The sequence below is a fragment of the Pocillopora damicornis genome, chromosome 4 (genome assembly GCF_964200805.1).
Source record: "Pocillopora damicornis chromosome 4, jaPocDami1.2, whole genome shotgun sequence".
Classification (NCBI taxonomy): Eukaryota; Metazoa; Cnidaria; class Anthozoa; order Scleractinia; family Pocilloporidae; genus Pocillopora; species Pocillopora damicornis.
In genome coordinates, this window is record NC_142673.1 from 9,597,729 (window position 1) to 9,619,550 (window position 21,822).

The 21,822-nt window shown below is 37.8% G+C and overlaps 1 protein-coding gene across 1 annotated transcript; it reads right to left on the bottom strand.

Moving 5' to 3' along the window:
* Positions 1 to 1,101: 1,101 nt before the first annotated feature.
* Positions 1,102 to 19,082, bottom strand: LOC149046746 (polycystin-1-like protein 2). Its single transcript, XM_089202651.1, has 14 exons — positions 19,046 to 19,082; positions 18,390 to 18,677; positions 14,259 to 14,699; positions 12,796 to 13,042; positions 11,394 to 12,003; positions 10,474 to 10,686; positions 9,787 to 9,912; positions 9,359 to 9,676; positions 8,872 to 9,111; positions 7,599 to 8,279; positions 7,257 to 7,493; positions 5,111 to 6,457; positions 3,876 to 4,041; positions 1,102 to 3,080 (listed from the first exon to the last, which is right to left on the bottom strand). Exons 1-14 carry the CDS (start codon positions 19,080 to 19,082, stop codon positions 1,561 to 1,563), a joined length of 6,471 nt encoding a protein of 2,156 aa, XP_089058777.1. The 3' UTR covers positions 1,102 to 1,560.
* Positions 19,083 to 21,822: the final 2,740 nt, after the last annotated feature.

The following is a 21,822-nucleotide window of genomic DNA, read 5'->3' on the forward strand; positions in this document are numbered from 1 at the left end:
TGAAATTTGACAAAGGAAGTTAAACTTTGCTCTCTAAATCGTAAAACTCGCTTCAGTGCTATTAATGCAATTGCTGCTTACTCACCGTTCTTCTGTTACCACAAATGGCCGTCGTTGGAAACGCACGAGCTAAGGAAACTTAAAATCAATGTTTGCCCCCGCATACTCCAGGTTTCATTGTGACCTACGTTAATTCCAAAAAAACGTCCTCTTGGTTGTTTATTTTCGTTCTGTAAGAACGATAAAAATAGGAATCTTCACTAGGAAAAAAGGCTGAGGTAGGCTGGGCATCCCAAAAAATTAATTCCAAATTAACCTGAGTATTGCAGTGGTTATGCGACGTAGTCATAAAAATGTTTTCTCGGAACGAGTGCTGTAAAGATAGTTTGATGCAATAGGTGTGAATGTCCTTAATTGTCCATGATTAAGTGCTTTCATAAGTTCAATTCACGCCTGTCTGGGTGAAGTAGAACTGTTGATAGAAAACATTATATGATATTTGATTCACTTAGGTATAAATTCCTTTTCTGTTTCCGACCACTTTGATTGCATTTTCATGAATCGTTTTCATATGATTTCGGATATACTTGTTACTAAAGCGGAAGTGTAATGGCCGTGTGGGTGCTGCACCAGAGGATATTTATCAAAGAGAATCTTCTTCTTTTACAAGAACTACCAAATGAAAACGACACATCGATTCAGGGGGTGGTTATATCAATCTTTTGAATACTGGCGATAAGTCCCCGAAATTTGGTAACTGAGAATCATGCAGATTGCAGACATTACATAATTTTCTTAGAAACTGTGAATAGATCCGCATCACACAGAGGATGACCCTGCAAATATAAGTGCTTATTCGGCGGCTACGGCCAGATCAAAACTATGCTCAGGAGAGCTACAACACACCCGAGTGACGCTTTGAGGGTAAGACGGTTTCTAATTTACAAGCCTCAAGCCTGGTCATAATTGCATAGAAATACAACCATTTCAGTGAGGCACTAGACTTTCCTCATCTGATCCTTGATTCGGTCCCTAACTCTGTCTCTCCCCAAGTTCTCATGAACGCAATCAGTCTGCAAACACAAGTTGCACGGATACCACTTTCCAGTGACCGTATTTAATACAATCCAGCGGATAAATGTACAAACCCTACAACGTTATATACCGGGTGGCGGTAGATCTGGTCAATGGAATAGATCAATGGAATTCTCTCCCCTCTGAAAAATTTTTCCATATAAAAAAATAACCACATCAAAGTGCCTTTAGAACGCTATCAATTAATTAACGCATCAAATGTAACTGCGGAATCATAAACAAGAAAAACCTTAGGCTTTTCAAAAACTAACCCTAAGCAATTACCGAAATAGCGGTGTGAAATCTAAAAAGTGCGTGCACTTGAAAGTGGCCATTAATGAAATTCTGCTATGGATGAAAAATGACAAAAAGTGTTCAAAGTTAGTGACAATGATATCGCCTTCAGAGCTGCAGTTTATTTCCATTCTGAAAGCAATCAAGTCACGTTTTATAGGCGAGTCATGTAGTACACAAGGAGGCACTACTTTACTCTTGTGAATCCACCCAATCTTCTTCTACAGCAGCCTCAGAACTTTCTTGAGCATCGACCCAATTTTCTTGTAAATCCTTAGATTTCTTAGCTTGCATGTGAAGATCAAACCACATAGAAAACAGTTCAAGGTCCTCACAAAATTCAACAGCGTAATGAACATTTAAAAGATGATTAATCCGATCCAGCCTCGCCAATATCTCTGCTGCCTCAGGAAGAATATCCTCCTCGATCTCCGAGTTTGGTAAATCATGCTCAGAAATGTCTTCATTCGTTCTCAGATGGTCGCCCCCACAAACCAGTAGTTCTTTCATTTTCATTACCATGAAGCGTCCAAGATCAAACTTCCCTCTGGAAAGTTGCCTGATGCTGCCATATTTATAGACAAGAACAGAAATGAAAATATTGATGCATATAAGACTCACTGCCATTTTTATCGCCGTAAAATAAACAGGGACAATGATTGTAGAGCAATCGTTGAAATAGTCGACTCTGCCACCGACGACTCCTTCGACTAGAAGAGACTGTAGAATGATGAAAGGCGAAGAAAATGAGTAAAGTTCTCTCCCAAACAGAAGGTATCCTACATGAATACATCCAAACATGAAGACAGCGAATACAACTGAACACTGAGCGAGTTCTTGAGCAGATCCTTTCATTGTATGAAATAAATGCCTCACGTAGGAATTCAATTTGAGAAAATAGAGCAACTTTAAAGTGTTCAAAAACATCAGTAACGATATTAATACCGTTTCTAAGCCTTGCAAAAGAACTCCCCAATCAAAGCTGATAGATTTAAAAGTGTTTTCCTTAAGTTTCGCTGTGGTAGCAAAGAGCTCTGCTTCTTTCATAACGTAAGTAGTAAGAAAGCCAATGACTGTAAAAGTCTGCGTGAGTTCAATCCAGTTAAGAAACTGTGAACAATATTTTTTAATTCCCGCAATCATCTTCTTCGTTTCCTTAACAACAAAGTATACAATATAAACCACAAGTAACAACTGACAAGTTACGGTGACAGCACTGTAGCCCCTGCCAATGTCATATATGTGAATAGTATGAATCACGTGATTAGAGACCACGAGACCACTTGGTGAAAACTCGGTTAGGATCCAAATCACGCTGAACAAATTTACTTGAGAGTTAAAAACCGTGAACTCAAAAATTACAGCACTGGTAAACCTGTCAATCCAGTCAAACAAGTTAAGTTCAGAGATGACTTTCAGGGCTGTGGTTTTATTGTAGCCCAGCTCGGCCAGGTAGCCTCCTTCACTATAAAAGTTAAACAGATAAAGTCTTCCCCATAAGGGAAGATTTAATGTTTGTTGGGCTGAAGAATAATGCCAAGCACTTGGACAGACCTGAGGAAGACTAACGAGTGACCTATTATTTTGAAATGAGGAAGACAAACGCCATTTTTTTTCATGGAAGCTGGTTTTGTCTTCGTTACCGAATGTGTATGTAGCCACACAGGAGTTGAAAGGCGTTGTCAATTCCTCTATACTGACATCACAGGAGCCTAAGAGTGAAAAAAAAAAAAGCACATAAAGCGTACATGAGATGCCAATAAATTCATTAATTAATAATGATTATTGAACTAAGTGGAGTCTAATTTGGTCTGATATCATGTGCGTGATTTCAAATGAGCGCGCAGCGCGCGTTTGATTCGAAATCACAGGTATGATTTTAGACCAAAATTGCAAGACAAGAGGTTCAATTCCCACCTTATTACATCCAATTTTAAATCGCTAAAATTCAGTTCACATAGAGGATTTTTAGTTGGTACAACTATTTTATTGATCCAGTAGTGAGCTGTAAGTTGCAAAACTAGAGCAAATGTTGGTACCATTCGTGAATAAATCGCACCGAATATCATGAAATGATTTTTGCGAAACCTTCAAAAAGCGCAATTTTTTCCTGTGCAAATGAATAAATGGGTGCGTTTCTTTTTTACCCTTTACGGTGGCTAATTTACGTTTTCAACTCAGTTGTTGACACTAAATTACCTTTTTCCTGTGCAGTTTACCATAACAGTTAATAGATCCTAATTCATTTTGCATTAAAATCAAATCAAACTCATAACTCTAAGGTAGCTATATCCTGCAATTAATTTTATGCTCGCAGTTCCACCATGTAATATATGTCATTTGATTTCTGTAAGGTTTTTAATGAACTCAAAACTTGAGAAACGAAACGTGAACAGTTGACGAAACTTGTTGTAGCTCGTGAGGTAACCTTTAATCAGTCTCTTCAGCGAGATAAATTCAGGAAGCATGTTTGTTTGGTCAAGGTTGATAAAATTCCTTCAAAATACCTTCTTTGACTCGTAGCTGCCTAAGACGAGGCATTCCAACGAGAAAAGCGTCGCCATCTCCAATGTGCGGCCTGGAACTATTCAGTGTGACGTTTTTCCCATCCTCATAAAGACCTGGCACCAAAACGTCACGTGCCCAGTCCCATGTGTTGAAGTGATTTGAAATCTACATGGTTCGGCGGGACAAATAAATAAATAGATAAATAAACATAGAAATATTCATACAGGTGACAGAGTATTCATTAAATGACTGTGACTAGTCTATTGCTTGTGATTTATCACATATCAGATGCTCAACTGACGTGAAACAAAAGCAATTTCCCTTGCTTTGTCGAAGACGACACAAAGCATTTCCGAAATTTCTCTTCAGGATTTAAAATGTTTCGCTCTATTTCCAGGTAATGGACGAACTGGATTGAATTTTAGATTTTCTAAAAGGTTTTAGCAGCTACCCTTGTACTCAGCGCAACTTATCTCAATATGAATTGGCATCTTGAAGCTGAGCTGCCACACACCCACGCAGCTCTGCTTTTGCAACTTCAAAAATATTTAAACTGAAGCTTGTCTATTTGCATTTTGCCTGAGCGTTTATAGTGTTTTTATGACTTTGATGTTTCCTAAAATACAAACCTTCCCTCTATGGGTCCTTTTCTCTAAAGGATTGTTAATTTCTGATCCCCGAAAGGTGGATTTTTGTTGGTCATGTTCATACCTCCTCCCAACATTTAAAGCTTGGCAACTAAGCACTTGTTTGTTTTCTTTTCTGTTCGCTTTCTTTAGACTTGATAAATGTGAAAGATAGCCAAAACTTCTGTGTAGGTGTTTTGAAACCTTGATTCTTTGTAGCAATACAACTCTACTGAAACTGCAAACTGTATTGTTTTTATTATTTTCCAAATTCTACACTTCCAAATCGAGGGTGCGGCTTATCTACGGATGCGGCTTATACATGGACGTTTACGGTACTCAAGATCAATTGAGGTATCGATAAGTTCGAAATTTAATCAGTCAGGAAATGAAACAAAATGTATTGGTTTTCTATTAAAGCCTCGCAGCTCTGGTTCCTCAATTTAGATTTAAAATGAGACTTTACGCTCGTAAAGTTACCGTCACCTTCGAAAGACGGGCCCTTGCAAATGTCTGTTAACATCATTAGGTTACTAGTATCCATTCTTATTAAATTGGGCACCTGTGAAACAAGAAGATTAGCCCATAAGGAAAAGCGATTCACGTACCGTATTAAGTTCTCCAAATGTATTCTTCATGGACGATGTCATCAGGTACCCATGCTCGCTACGTCCACCGTAGCAAACAATACAAAGAATACACAAGTACAACAAGTAAGACACTATATTTCGAAGAGCTGTATACATATATATCTCCCTCATTCGAGCAGCCTTTGTGTGACGCAATTTTCTCTTCGTTAAAGGCTTTGGTGTTTTAACTTCTTCGTCGGCTTCATCCCAGCCTAGCTCGCCAACTTTGATATCTTCGAGATAAACCTCTGAGTCGTCAGGGCAAGATGTCCAGGTAGACCTATCAGGTCCTCTTTTGAAAATACGAGGCAGCAGAAAGGCAATGACGATGATTTGGAAAGGTTCTGTCACAAAAAAGTCCAACAAAATTGACATTGCAACAGAAACCAGCCACTGCTCACTTGTATCTGCACCCCACTGTAGACTGTAGAAGATAACAAAAGCCGCCGAACAGGTCGAAAGAAGAAAACACAAGAGCCAGGGAACGCAAATAAACCAGTGTGGGAAAGAAAACTCGCGTTCCCTCTGAGTAAATTTCGTCCTTGCGTTGGTTTTCAGAGCCAGTCGCTTATTCTCGTTCGAGGATCGAGTACGAGCAAAAAGTTGCACAGTCAAGATATAGGCAGGAAATACAACTGTAAGGCTCTGCACTGCAATGATGAACTCTCTGAAGTTTACGACAAAACGGCCCAACCTCAACGATCCCTGTGTGTCGTCCATCGCTGTTCTATGCTCGTAAAACATCGCACTGGTTAGCATGGTTGTCAGCAATAGTGCCAGACAGCAAGATGAACGTTGCGAGCGGGTAAATCGATACCTTGGTGGTCTTGTGACGACAGAAAACCATAAATGTAAATCACTGACTTCTTCAGCAATTCTATTCTGAACATACGCGGAAAAATCAATTCTTCTGTCATCCGCTGAAGTGAAGCGAAGGGTGCGATCTATTTGTCCATCACCTTTATCAACAGCCAGCCACGAAAAACAGACAAACTTCCTTTCTATCCTAGTGGACAGATCGCTAACCTTGATGTGATTCAAAAACCATGATGGACTGGTGCCCGAGTTGTCATGCCATATGCGAACGGTTTCTATGGTGCCGATGTTGGTAGGAATGGAAATAACGAAGGAAATAATACTCCCTCTTGCAAAAGGAATGCACGAATGGTGCTTCAAATGGTAAGGTCGACTGGTACCTAACTCTCCCTCTAGAACAATAAAAACGTTGGCAGTGGTTCCCGAGTTTCGCCAGATGCCTGTAGATAATTGAACCTCAACCATATGAGACCAAGGCATAGGCACTCCTATAAGTGCCCTCTCGCCCACCTGACAGGAATGAAAAGGGAACTGGTCAAAGTTTGTTCAAAATCGACACAAACTGTTACGATAATGGAATTAAATGACTTTTTAAAAGGCGTTATTTTCATCTGCGACCGACTCAAGAAGGGTGCAAGTAAGCAATATGCCAGAGGAAAGTCATTTAATTACCACTATTATCAACAAAAAAACCTTGTACGTAGGTTTAGGGTTCACCTCAGTTTACAGTATATAGTTTCCACATGACTTCAAAAGTTTTGTTTTAGTGATAAGTAAGCTCTCTTTGGAATATTAGTACTTCCACCGAAGCTGATATCAACTCTCAATGCGTCGCAGCCCTAAAGATTTCCGTGGCATTTCCGTGGCATTTCATATACCATGACTAGTGTCTTACAGTCGAAGTCACCTTTCAGCTTTCCTTTGTCGCGCCATTTCTCTTAATCTCTTAAAAAATGGCTCAGTTGGCATTTCAGCTTGACATAAACGTTTGCTTTTGAATTTGAGTGTTGACGGCCAATTCCTTCCATTACTTGCCTTTCGATCGGAGACGATTTAGAGAATGAAAAATTGCAACACACATCTTGGAAATACAGGATAGTGGATATATAGTTTTCTTTTCTCGTGAGAAAACTAATCTTGCCCACGTTAAGTAAATTCCGTCGGGTAGCAAAGCAAGAACCAATCAGCTTTCAGACCGATAAGGGCATTGGGAGCTAGCTGTCAGTCATCTATAGCTCACTGAGCGCGAGATTATAAGAGACCAGCTTTATTTTTGGCAGCACGTAGTAAAGAGAAATTACGTGTTTACCTTTACCAGATCAAGTTTGTCATTCTTCCGAGTCCATAGCAGCATTCCTAGGTAAAGACCAAATGCACAGCTAACTGCTATTATAACAGCTAAGTTTCCACTATCTGGCAAGCGAACCAATTCCGTAAAAACTTTATCAAAATCGATGGGAGTAGGCGCCACAAGTAACTGACCACCAAAAGCACTCAGGTGATTACAAGAGCAATGAATGTAATCTTGAGTTGTGTCTTCGACTACCTGCAATAAAACAGTTAACAATCGTTTTATTTTGGTATTTAATACAAGTAAAGGTGAATATGAAAGATGGGAGTGAAAATAGCGGGAAGCAAGCACATTTTTCACCTTGCATCCTTCAGATGTCCACTGAGATATTACTGCGTTCCAGTACAGACAAGCAGCCGGTATCACTCGTATGGTGTAATTTTCATCTCCTTCACGGTATTGGGGCACGTTGAAACTTGCACCTGTGGTGGGCAGTTCTTTGTACTGCATACATGACTGCTTTGTGCAGCGCCTAGAACGGGAGGTCTCAGAAATTTTTGACACGGCAGTAAGGCTGATGAAGTAGTATCCAAGACCTTTGTTCTCAACGTATTCCTGGTTCACGAAAACTATATAAGGATCGCGTGAACAGTTCACATAACCTTCTGGCATCTTATAGCAAGATGAAAGGTCAGGTATTGTTAAATTCAAGTCGTTATTACTTGGGGAAGACCGCTCTCCATACCTAACAGTCACCATAAACTCTGTCTTGTTGCTTTCCGGACGAATGTTTAACATCAATGCCATCCCTAATTGAGTGACATTTATCTTGTAGAAAACAGATCTGTTGGCTCCAACGTAATGAGTCTGAGAAGCATTTGTTAAGTCTTGGTTCTGAAGTTTTATAGCAATCGGAGCTGTCAGTTCTGTCGTATTCAGGAGATGTCCAGAGCTGTTCCTAAGTTCAAGGCTTGAAACTGCAGTCGTCACTCTTGATCCTGAGGGATCCCAAGAGAAAGGTGTAAAGTCTGTTGTTACCATCTGTAGACAAAGACGAAAGAACATTTGTAATTTTAAACGGCTCTTAAGGCAGTTTCTCTGGAACCCACTACCAAAAGATATTTCTCGTCTCCTCTATCTCTTTATAGGTTTCACTTAAATATTAATGGTTAGAAAATTGCAATAGATCTTTAATCAATCACGGTCGATCAAATGTTAACAAATAGTCATCTAGGCTCGAGCAAAGTGTTAGTTTCACCGCTTTATGGCGACAAGGTTTGATATGAGCAAAAACACTTGAGTTAACAATATCTTATCAAACAAACAATAAAAGATGTAGGGATTTCCTATTGTTTAGCCTGGTTTCAAAGAGAACGTCTTTTATTAAATACATCGACTTAATGCTATAACGTCATACTGATGGTTGTCCTTTCGCCAACATCATAATAAAAACTTAGAAGTCACAAACAAGAAGCTTTTTATAACAGGACACGCCCATACAAATAATCCCCATACGAGCCAGAAAGTTTACTTAGAGATTTATTTATCGCGTGTCCTTTAACATTAATATAATGGCGCAATTTTATAATAAAGTTCTGCTCTGCACAAATTAATACTGAAGTTCTTTACCTACCTGGCTATCTACGAAATGGGTAACATTGGCTAACTGAATGGATAATGAGGTAAGATGAAAACTATTTCCTTCGTTTTCCAAAGCGGTCCTAGCGAGCTCATCCGGCTCCTCTCGCAACACTAACAGAGACATGGCCTGGGCCGACAGCTGTTTTGGTTCCTCGCCAACCAGAGTTCGGGAAAGGATGATATTCCCGATCTCTCTCAAACACTGGAGTATACTCTCAACATGGATCCGAGCCTGAGACGAAACGTCCATAAAAAAATGGCTGCTGTCATCATTACTTACAGATAATAAAAGCTATTTTAATTTCGTTATTTGGTACCGTGAGCTACCTGTCCGATTGCTATAACTTTGCCATCAAACCAAAAATCAAGATTTTTTTAAATGCATCTTCTACCCGAACATTTCAAGTACAAAAGACGTTCAGGGTAAAATCCAACTATCTCGGTTTTGAACACGTAATCATTACTAAACGGTTGTTTACCTGCAACTTGGCGTCAGATGTGTCTCTGCCGCTCCTTCTGGCCCATAAATACGGCAAAGAATTTCTTGACTGAAACGCTAACCTCCGGCTTTTACGTGAGAGTCGTTCATCTGTATTTAAGAAGCCGGCTTTGATGTGAGGCTTCTCCTGCGAATGCGAATCGTATACACTAGCTTCATGTGATGCTATCTTAAGTATGCTACCGAGACCAGTCACAAGACTATTTGCACCATCAAAAAGCGAGTCGTAACTCTCCCCAGCTGTACTCTCCCCCTTCAACACTGAAGTCATCTTTCCAAGTGCATCCGTTGCATCTTTCTGCAAAAACAAAAATTAAAAGGACCAGAACATTAATTTATTTATCTTTGATTTTAGCAAAGGAAGTAATCCTCGCTTGATACCAAAGCAGTGACCGGTTATTAAATCACCTGTGCTACGACGGTAACCTCATCAATGACCGAAGTTGCAGAGGCAATCACATTTGACACCTGCTGTACTCTGACGACAGTCTCTATCGGGAAAGCGGAAAACAGCTGTATGATGTTTGATTTCATCTGTAACATTAGGAAAAAAAGAAATGAAACGAGTTATATTGTTTAGAACGTAGTGAGAAGAGGAAGAGAGTCCTTTTAAATGTGTGAGAACTTTCAATGATGGAAATGAAATGTTTTCCCTGCGAAGGAGTCGATTGGTTAAAGTAAATGGACATGAGAGGCACATGGGCATTTCGTGAGAAGCGATACGATGTTCTAAGGAGCACATAGGTATAACCATATAAACACAACAATCAAGGAAGTCTGTTCTTAATGTGAGCACAGTTGAATGTTTCAAACGGTGAACTAATGCATGATCATGAACAGACTTTTTGGGTAAAGTCACATTAACGCTAAAAATCAGTTTCACTGTACTATACTGCAAAGCTGAAGGTTAGCAGATCACGTCGCCTTTGAAGGCTCAAAGTGAAAGGGAACTCAATGTTGTAACTTCGGCTAGAGAAGATGGGTCTTCACTAAGCCTCTCTACTATGGGAATTATTTGAAACTTTAATGCTTAAACTTTTTGACAGAGATATTTTGAGTGGCCTTACGAAAAGTTGCATCATAAAATATCGTTACCATAATCCGTTTCTCAGTCAACTCTTGGGCCTGAATTTTCGTCGTCTTCGTACGAGCAATGATATTAAAGACCGAAATGGCGGCCGCCGTCAGTTGCGCAGCACGTGGCATGTCACCTGATTGGATCAAATAATTCAGCTCACTCTTATCTCCAGTTGTGAGGTTTGTGACGATGTCAACGAGGGTTTCTGGTTCAGTGCTGGGTTCCAATACCTATATTTAAAAAAAGATAATAATAATAATAATAGCAATGATAATACAGAAGTTGATATTAACCCTTTAACCCCCTTGGAGTGCCTTACATCTAATTTCTCCTCACAATATCACCCTGAATCGCACAGTGAGATCACGAGAGTAAGGGAAATGATCACCAAATAAAAAATTCAAAGCTCTGGATTGTCAAACAAATTCTCCTTGTCAGCACCTTAGGAAATGAATGTAGAACAGTATGGAGAATGTCTTAATAATGTTTGGGTGTCGAGGGCTCAGCAAATTTCTGACCTTACTGCGCATTACAGGACAGTATAGAATGAATCAATAACATTGACATCTCGAGTCCTAGCTGAAATATTAAAGACAGTATTGTACACTTAAAAATACTTGGAAAATGTTAAGAATAAAGACTTATCGAAATACTTCTTGAATAAAAATGTAATAAGTTTTGTTTTAAAAGTAGCAACGCTTTCTGCATTTTAACCTTTTTTGGGGATAATGTTCCATAACTGGCGTGCTGCAGTTAAAAGCACGCGTCCTTCTGTATGCTTAAATTTTACAGCTGTGCATAATAGAGAATGGATTTGAAGAAAGCAGGCTACAGACAGTTTGCACTAGCTACATCTTATAATAACAGACTAACTCAGTTAAAGAGAAAGAAGTCGATAAATGTGTAACGATTTTTCTGTACTGATGCATATTCTTACTTGGACTGGAGTCCTCACTTCAGCGAATGATCCCCACATGTCCGTCACTCGCACTCGAAAGTCGATAGTAAAGTTATTTTTCTTCTCCCCAGAAGGAAGTTTGGTTGTTAAACTAGATTTTACTCCTTTGTATGCCACGTTGAGAAGATTATCTGTGAAGTAAATAAATTCATACTGCAACTGAAGGGGTATCTGAAGGTCTGGATCCTGCCAATTATCACAAGTAAAAGTAAACTCTGTAATAAGAGCGACTCCTGAGGTTTGGCTCACATTGCATACTCCTCCAACAGGCGGGCTGTTTGAAGTCACGTGGTACTCGGAGTACCCGTGGTATCCACGAAGTCGTTGTGCAGTCAATATAAACTTATACCTAGTGCCAGGTGTCAGCACTCCAGGCCTGGTGACGAGAGATTTTGATGAAACACGAGTACTTATCACCTCTTGTATTTCTGAAATCTCACACCACTGAGAACTGTTTGAGGAGTCATTAAAGTCTTTTAAAACTGTCCACTTGAAGATAAGGGCACCATAACATGAGGAACCTGTACACATGCCTTGAAGAGCCATTCTTCCAGATGGATTCAGTTTGGCATTGCAGTTTTCCACACACCTACAGTTCGAGAAAAAAACTGACTGTAGGTAAGGCAGATTCATGTCGTTCCCCCTGGACTCAGGAATGCACGGTGACAAGGTTGGGAAAAAGCAGAAAGTGTGCAGATGCAGTACTTTCTCACTCAACAACGATGACCCCAACACATTGGAGTTCATTGAAAAAATGAGTTTAAAATACAAGCAAAGGCTCGATATCAATACTGAATGATGACGCCTACTTAATGGTATTTCTACATCACTGCTATTATCTTTTCATATATAGTTTTATGGTTCTAATTCCTAGAACACTTTCGCAAGGTAATGAAACGACCCAAAATATCGCTATTCGAACTCCACGAGACCTTCTCCGTGTAATGACAAAAGGTCACTGTTAAGCGCTGTTTCATCGAAGAAAAGTAGCCTCAGAAACGGCGATTCCCCTCTTTTCTCTCCCCATCTGCAGCCCTGGTGTGGAGCATTTATTTCTTACAAGGTATTATAAGTGGCAAGAAAATGTTGCGTTAAAGTTGCGATGCTCTCTCTTATTTCAGTTTTTGCGCTATATTAGTTTCTACGTTGCGGTGCTTCAAAAAAACTACCTTTCGTAGCTCACTGAGATAACTCTGGCTATACTGTTAGATCAAGACCTCCTGCTATGCGAGCAAATCCCAGAATTTGAGAACTACGCAATACAAGTGAGAGTCACGACTCAACACAAGTGCTGAAAACATTTCGAGAAAGGTTATGAGTTTATCAATTATGGCAAATTACTTAAGGAGTTCAAGCGTCTGATATCCCATGTATCTAATACCTGATTTGCACTTCTGGTGGGTCACCAGGGACGATAAGCACTTCTTGAGTGTACTCAGCTTTCCTTTCATCCTTTGTAACCAAAACTGTTATGAAGTATGAGGTGTTTTCTGTCATAAGACTGTTGTTTACTCTAAGTTCATGTCCAACATATTCTTTTTCACCGGCCCTATAATAACATCCTGCCTCATCTGAATTATTAAGATTCAGAGATGATTCCTGTCCGCAATACCACGTAAAATTGAGGCCTAAAATAGCAGAACATAGTATTCATAGATCATGAATGGCTGTACTAACAAATTTGTGTCTGTTTAACTCATTAAGCTGGTCAGTCAATATGACTTAGTGGGTCAGTCAAATGTGTCAGTCAGACCTTGGAGGTGGAAGCTGAAGAACTGGGGACTGATTTTCCATTATTACCCGCAAAGATTTTCGAATCATTTACGATCATTATTCGATTTAAATTCTGGTTTTTACCTATTCGATTTCAATTCTGGTTATTAATTATTCTATGCTGTTTTCATAGTGTCCTGAATTTTCCTTGTTAAAAGAGTTTCAGCATCAAACGTTTGGTAGTAATGTAAAAGTATCATGCGCATAAGGTGAGTTATCTTCTGTGAATTGCGTTAATTAAACAATCAAGATAGTACGCGCGCTCTCTTCGGTCGATTTATGTGTTTAGATGCGAGTTTGTACACACGATTATGATTTCACACTTATTGCGTTTCGCAGCACATTCGAAAAACACTTCTAAGCTTTCGCTACAATCGAAAAAAAATTCAAGATTTATTACAGATACTTTAGTACCTTAATTTGCAAAAATTTTGATTTCGGGTTTGGCTATCTATTCGCCCTTGAGCCCGAGGGGAAAAAAGGACAAGAAAGAACTGACTTCAGCGCTTTTCCTGCCTCGATGATAGTGAGCTGGATGCAGACCTTTTCGGGGAAACGAAGACGTCAAAATATGCAACCAAATGCGCAGTGAACATCTTTCATGACAATTTACATCACATTCTTTACTACAAAATGTTAGCGAAGACTCACACCAAACTATGTGCTGCAGACTGTAAATATAGAAGAAGCAACCTCCTAGGTCTTCGATGTTAAAGGGAAATCCAGCTGGTCCAAAAACAAACTAGTTGGAATATAGGGTTACCAAAATTAGTTGAGTGAATAATCTTTTAATGGAACTGACTCACAGAGGCCTGTCAGCGTCCTTTTAAAATCTTACTATACGATATAATTCAGCTCCAACTCCCTAGCAAGTGAGCCAGATTCAGTCAGCAACTCACTCCACCTGTTCACCCAACTATCCATCATTCATTTATTTTCATTCTCCCTGGAAAGTCCAACTACTTGAAAAAAAAAAAGAGGCCCGCACGATTAGGCTTATCTAAAAGATTCAATTCTTCATTTCTTCTCTGTTCATTCTGTAAATTTTATTGAAAGTATTTGCTCACTAACCTGAAAATTGTGGGTCCTCTTCGTCAGGATCATATGACATAGATGCATCAAAAACCAATGTTCTGCTACGTCTTCTAGTCACCTTATTTCCTCCAGCGATGATTGGTATTAGAGGGCTTCTGACTATTTGGAAATAACCTTGACTGACCCCAGACACCTGTGTTCCTATCATACTGACATTCAGTTGAACCAAAAATACACCAATTGGCAACAATCGTGGAGTAATTCGCAGTTCTGAAGAGCTATTTCTTGTGAGTAATAGAGTGCCTTCTTCATGCAGTTGATAAACACTCCAGATGAACAATGTCCTGTGGGATACCTCACAATTCAAACTGACCTCGGATTGAATTATCAACTGGCTGGATTGGTACATTTTCAAGTCTGGAGGAGTATTCGGTGAGACATTTAGCAGGCTAACATTTGGACTGTGACAGGAAATATCTGAAAAAATAAAACAGCTTTTAAGTTTCTAAATTCAGATGATTTATGGAAGACTGATGTTCCTGCCCCTAAACGTTTATTAGTTTCCCACTAATCCTTTAAACTTAACTAAAATTTAGTTGAAGAGAATCAGGTAGATCAAAATTTCATATTTATCAACAAAGGTTCTTAAATAAAGGATCGACATTTATTAATAGCTGGGACCAAAAAAACAGTAGAGTTAAATGACAAAAAGAATGTGGTGTAACAAAAAAATTAGATTTTAGAATAATTAAAAAAAAGCTATCTATTCAAACTATGTACATTTCCTAACTGACCAAAACTGTATTGCTGACCACAGAGCTTAATTGATTTTATAATAGGTGGTAAGGTCAGTATTAGCTGAAACAAGTTGGAACCAAATGAACATTTCATTTTGATGGTTAAAGCAAACAACGCTTTTAGAGTAGTCAGTGGAACATATTTCTTTTTTTTTTCATCTTCAAGGTGTTGTCAAAAAATAAATAGCACTTTAGTGATAAAGTTTTCTCGACTTTATTGCCTATTTACAGTTTGAAAGTCTGATCTTATAAGTATTGATCATTTCTTTGGGTGAATTAACTTTGGGTTTTTGTTTGGGTGACATGACTCAGACTCTAGACAAAAGAAATTCAAGCGAGATGATTTTTCAGGCAACTTGACCAGTTACTCTATACTAAGGTAATAACATGATCATTTTGAATGCAATTTGGTGCTAATTTTGATTGCACAAGCCAGTAGAGCAGATGCAATTTGTAGTCATTTGAAAAATTAGTGCTTATTTACACCAGATTGCACAAAATTCATGTTGTTACTTGTTAATAATTTACATGAAAAAAGCATCACAGACAGACAGACAGAAAACGTTTTGACGGCTTGAACGCTATTTGCAATTTGCACCCATGTTACCAACTTTGCAACCGTGCATGTTACAAGAAAAATAGACTTGTTTTCAGCCAATCAGACAAGCTTAATTTTTTCATATTGTTAGTTTTGAAAATTCATGCTGTTTCAAGGCCTAACACACCAGAGAGAAAGAGGCAAATTTTCAAAGACTAATTAAAATGATGGAGCATGAGAAATAATTCTTAACACTAATGTTTACACCACTTTTACCTCAGACTACATGTATGAAAACTGAGTATAATAAATATTACAAATTTAGTCACCATGGTGAGCAAAACCATGATGCTTAGAGCATGAAGAAAAGAGTATATTGCAATCCTCCTGAAGTTACAAGTCATGTCCTTGGTCATGCACACATAAGATTGCTCCTTTTAATACCGAAGGTGTGACAAAATCAGTGGTCATGCTTTGGTACCTGATTGCTTGTAATGGTGGTGTGATCTTAGGGGTACTAAAATCTAAATTGCTGTAAATACCAGCACATAAGCCAAAATTGTTTCCAAAAATTCTCATCACAAATCATAGGTATGGTGAATCTGCAGTAGCATCTGGAAAATATACCAAAAATTTGCATCAAAGATACAAGCTACTTGACAAGGAATCCAGCTTGCCATATACTGTGATAAAAATTAATGCTTCAAAAGCTACCTATATCCAGTATCCATTCTCATTGAGCTATGAATGACCTCAACAACCAAAAAATTATTTCCTACCACTTTATGTAAAAATATATTGCAAATTGGACAGGATTAAAAACAATACTAAATGAAAAGTAAAGAATAAGATCAAACATAACTTAAAGTTGGTAAATATAATCATATGTTATCCACACTTACAAGTTACAGCTAAAATTATAGGTAAGAAATCAATTTAAAATATTCTCTGTTTTCAATGTTATTGAATTTACATGTGTGTGCACTCAATGAATCAACAAAAATAAAGCAACTCTCTAATAATTTTTCCACAATTTAAGTCGCCAAACTGAAGGTGCAGCTTATCTTAGAGTGCAGCAATTATACACTTTCTGCTACTCTCAGCATTCCCTAAAATGTTGTGGATCAAATGCAATTTCTGCTGACTTAGTCTTGTATACTCTCTGTTTCAGTTCCAAGCAGTTTAAAAGCAAGTAAATCTGAAGATGTTCTTTAATTTAAAACGAGTGTAATTTTCTTTTACCTCTAATCATTCTAAGTTTATTGAAAGAGCTACAGGATTAACTTAAATAAATTGCTCAAAATAAAATTATAATATTTACAAACATTAATTGAAACGAATTACTGTATTTTGAGATTCAAAAGAGTATAAGACCTGGCCTTTTGTAATAGTCTTGACCATGGCTGCCTCTAGTTAAAGAAACAACTCAGTTGCCTGGCCACACACACACACACTAGGAAAAACCCCAAACCACAACCTGAAGTTCACCAAGACACTGCTCATGTCCATGCTTTGATTAGCACTGAAGAAAAGATCATTATTGATTTCATTTACAATACCTCTTTGTGTAGTTCCTTGTTGTTCTTACTGACAGATTGCCAAGAGATGGAAAAATAGTTTTGTTACAAAACAGAAATCTGTTTCAGTATGCAATTTGATCTACAAATGTAACTGAGGTCGCATGTGTATATTTGAATCAATCCCTCCTGCTTTTGCTAGTGCATGATTTCAGAAAGAATAGTCACCTGGTCCCTTCTCCAACCTCACACCATGGACTTGGTAAATCCATAATCTCAAGCAATTTCCAAGCTGTTTTCTACAGCTTCAGCTTCCGCGATAACTTTTATCTTGAAAGCCATAGTATATGAAGAGCAGCATGCTTTTGGCATGATGAGAAAAATAACAGTGACAAAAGAGATACTTGATTGAAATGTTTGTCAGGTTACAGTAACTGAGAGTATTGTTGTGTTTCAGTAGTCACGTAGTAGTATTTACATCTTCACTGATTCGCTTTTTTTCTTGTGTGTTTATTCTCATTCATTAGCTTTTGTGTTCATTGAGCCATTTCCCAATTTTTTCCATGAGGTTCACTCACTTAAATGGCTGGTTACAATCAAGAATTTTGCTTTTGGCTTATCGCCAATGGTTTTGCTTTTCCTTTTGGACAACACAAGTCTGTTGGAAGGTCTCTAACTTTTAGGGTCCTGGCTTATAGCTGAGGTTGACTTATAGGTGAAGAAATACAGTAGGTTCCTTTTTTACAATTCAAAAATACCACATGATTCAAAAATATGAAAAGTAACATATAAATCACACAGCTTTCACACATACAGCTAAACCTGTATTAAGTGGCACTGTATTACACAGTCACCCTGTATTATGTGGTCAGTTTTCAAAGTCCCAAAATTTGTACTTCTCAATTGCTGTAATTTTCACCTCTATTATTGTGGTCACTTATGACATAAAGTAAAGTTTTTAATGATTCTTTATCCATTAGTGACTGCATAATACATTTTTGACTGTATGTACCTATTTGGCATGTGACATTAAAATTATGTAATTACATACATATTACACAAAGATTTGCAGACAGTGTAATTTAAAACCAACATTAATAGCTTCATTAAGTCAACGCCCACTTATGCTACAATTATTCTTCAGTTTCCTTTTCAAATGATGCCGAAATCCATCTTTTTGCTACCCATTCATATTTTGCTATTTCACAACAAAGTATGACCAAACATAAATTAAAAAAAAAAAAAAGACTACACAAGAGTGGTGTAACTACAATTATCAAAAGACTGCACAAAATTAAGAATTTATAAATCTCACCATTTTTTGTCCTCTCCATTATCCTGTCTGAATATGGTCCTATACCATCTTCTGTATATCCAGCTACTTGAATTTCATATGAAGTATTCTCCTCAAGGTTTGTTACTTTTCCTTGATGTTGAGACTCCCAACCACCAAGTAATTCAATGTACTTGTATTGACCACTCCCAGCCTTTTTATATCGTATTTTGTATCCCAACACTTCACCAACAACAGATTGCCAAACAACAGTCATTGAGGTTGTGCCCTTTTCAACCACTCTTAAGTCTTTGGGTGCAGTACTAGGTACTAAAAGTAAACATGATCCTTAGGTAAAACAATTAATATCAATGCTGACCCATGTTCCACATGATTTGACAAAAGTTATTTGATTCTGTTTCCTTTAATTGAGTTTGCTGTTCATTAGGTCAAGTCTTAGACTGATAACAAAAATGTGTCCTGTGTAACAGGTATTTTTTGAGTATTCCTTCTCTGTTTTTTGAGATTTTCAAGATTTTGTTTCAAGGAACATTTTCTTTTGATTTATTTCAGGAAAAAAGGAAGTTACACATATTCTTATGTGTAGGAAGCATGAAAGTTTTCTTAAGTGAACACAATAATATAGACACTTCTTGGTGCACTACTCATTAATGACAATAACATCTTGATGTTCTTACCTTCCCCATTTGTCTCAACATTCATCATTGCTTCCATTACCAATACAACAAAAAATATTCCAAACATCTTCATATTTTGAATATGTTAACTTTCCATGACACTCAGCAAGCTATGAGTAAAGGCACGAGCTGAAAAGTACAAATGTAAATAGAGAGGGTGTCATACCACCACTGATTAGTCTCAGTAGTAAAAATTTCAAGTATGTTCAAGTAACTAATTACCCAACAAGTGTGGACCATCAGTTGTAATAGTTCTAAACAAGTCCCTGCCTTCAAGATGGAGCCCTTGCCCTTAAACACTTGAGGTAGCATTGATTTTAATCCTCTTAAATTAGTGCCATGAAAAGTACATGAGTCATTATCTCTGACTCTGAAAGAGCTTTTTGCAGCTACCAGCAAGCAACTGACAGACTTGAATGATTCATAGATCACAACCAGAGCCCAGTTGTTCAAAGCTGAGTCAAGATAACCCAAGGTTAAAGTGAAATTTGATTTAAGATCTTTAAAAGAAACTTCAGTAGAATTCTTTTTATCTACAATTTGATGATTAGATGCTCTACAAAGAATGGGGTAAAATTATCCCAAATAGGCTTTTGAACAAAGTAATAAAGAAACCAGATTAAAATTTATCCTTGCATAAGCGCTAATCAGCCTTCGAATAACTGGGCCCAAAACTTCACCTGAAAATTGATCGACAGTTCTCCCACTTTAGTAAATGGGAATAAGGCTTAAATTTGAACGCATTTGACATCTGTCCGACTCGATCAAATTTTTCGTTGAAGTATCTGGTCTCTATGATTATAAGAGTTAAATGAAACGCTTCCATTTTTTACTTAATGGAGAATCGGTTGATGGTCCGGTAATATTAACGATGTTGTAAAATAAGAATACGACTAAATGGCTTCCACACTACATTAAATCAATGGGTCCTAATGATACGGTTTCAGTGAAATCTGACAACGATCATTTAATCAACCTTGTAACGCGAGAGCCTAGTTTCAGCATGCTAAATGTTCACGTTTCTTAAGCGGCAAACAGCACTTTGACTTGGATTTGTTTGTCTCCCTTGAACTTTCAAATAGAAACTATGTCACGAAGTACTAAGCCCAACAAGATCTTAGAAGGTTACAGGATAAACAAAAACTTACTGAAGAACTTACAGCGCTCTCACTTGACAGCTTGTGAGGGTTGTAAGAGTTTTACGCGGGCTTACAATAAAATTACAAAGAATTACTCTGAGTTACACAAGCAAAAAACAGAGAGTGTCAAAATATGTTGTTAGAAATCAAACACTCGATATTTCCTCGTACCTGAAGAACAAAAACCTATCAAAATTGTCGTCAAAATCCTGTCTTTTCCAAAATTCTTTTACATGCAAAACAGTGATGTTCGAGAAATGGCGCTAAACGATAACTCAGGGATCTGGTACGGTCGTTCTAACCTCGTTATCAGATTCCCCGTTGGTGGTTTTTCGTTATTCCCAGAGTTGCCCTTATATTCTAATATGGCACGTTTTCGGTGTCAAAATCAAATGAGCTTAACTTGCCTAAATTTATTTTTTAATTCAAACTCTTAACACGTTATTACTTACAAAACCTTACTTCTTTTGGAAATTCTTTTACAAAAGAATAACACTGATCATTGCCAATTTGTTAAAGTTTAATAACTCATACTCACGAGCGCGCCAAACCGTTTCGTAACAAAACCTTCCGTCATCTCCGAGAAGAAAAAACATCTGTCATCTGTTCTGGTTTCTAATGGTTATCCTCATCTAATATTTTTTGTTTTGTTTTGCTCTTTTTTCCCCAGGAAGGAGTAGATTTAGATAACCCATTGCAGAAGATTGCACTGACTAGGACATAATTGAAGTTCCAGGGACAAAAAATCCTCTCAGTTGGCACCAACTCTTTATCAGCAAATGTGCAATACTATTGATCCACTTGGGCCAAGAAACAGTTTTGGTATTGATATTTTAATTGAAACTGGTTCCTTTATGACAACGAATTGTTAGCAATCGTAGTGCATCCTGCAGAGTAATGATCACGCTTATTCACCCAATTGACACTCAACATTTTTGCTGTGTACTCAGAGTAGCTAGATGTAGAGTTTAGAGGTCTTTCAGGTACTAACAGTACCACTGAGGAGTTTATACAACTATTCAAAAGAAGAATTACAAGTACTGTTTTTCAAAACAAGTACTAAATTCTGTGATATTAAGGGAATGGCAATCCACCTTAAAATTTGTTGTTTACAATATTACGGACGAATCATGATGTTGTTCAACTACTGAAACGCACAACTCTCAACACTAACACCAACACATCCTAAACTTTTCATCTGAAAATATGGAATGGATGAAGAACTAGGGGGAGGTTCTTGGGGGTTGGTCAATATTCAATCCAATGGAGGTGACAAGGTGCAAGAGTTTTGAATTCAAAAGTAATCTGCATGAGTAACCAAAGTTTTACAAATTAGTAGTAATAAGTGTTATTCTTTCGAAAATGACCTTCTAAAAGAAGTTGTTGTACAGAATAACGTGTCAGGAGTATGAATTCAAAAGAAATTTATACAAGCTGAGCACATCTATTTTGATCCCGAAAACACGTCTAATTCTATACAGATTTCCAAGTGAGCGGGGGTGCGGAAACAGGCAGGTAAACGCTCTTTCTACAATCTCAAATTTAGAAGAATTTTTTGTTATTGTTGAGGTTGCCTAAGGAATGCTCATTTTTTGTTAATTGATCCATGTGTACATTTCACAAAAAAGCGTTGAGATA

Coding starts and splice junctions, on each gene's coding strand:
- LOC149046746 (XM_089202651.1), bottom strand. CDS start 19,082: ATGGAAGCAATGATGAATGTTGAGACAAATGGGGAAG. Junction 12,004..12,795: donor CCACCAGAAGTGCAAATCAG/GTATTAGATACA, acceptor CTCGAACTGTAG/GTGTGTGGAAAACTGCAATG. Junction 3,081..3,875: donor GCAGCTACGAGTCAAAGAAG/GTATTTTGAAGG, acceptor TTTCACTCTTAG/GCTCCTGTGATGTCAGTATA.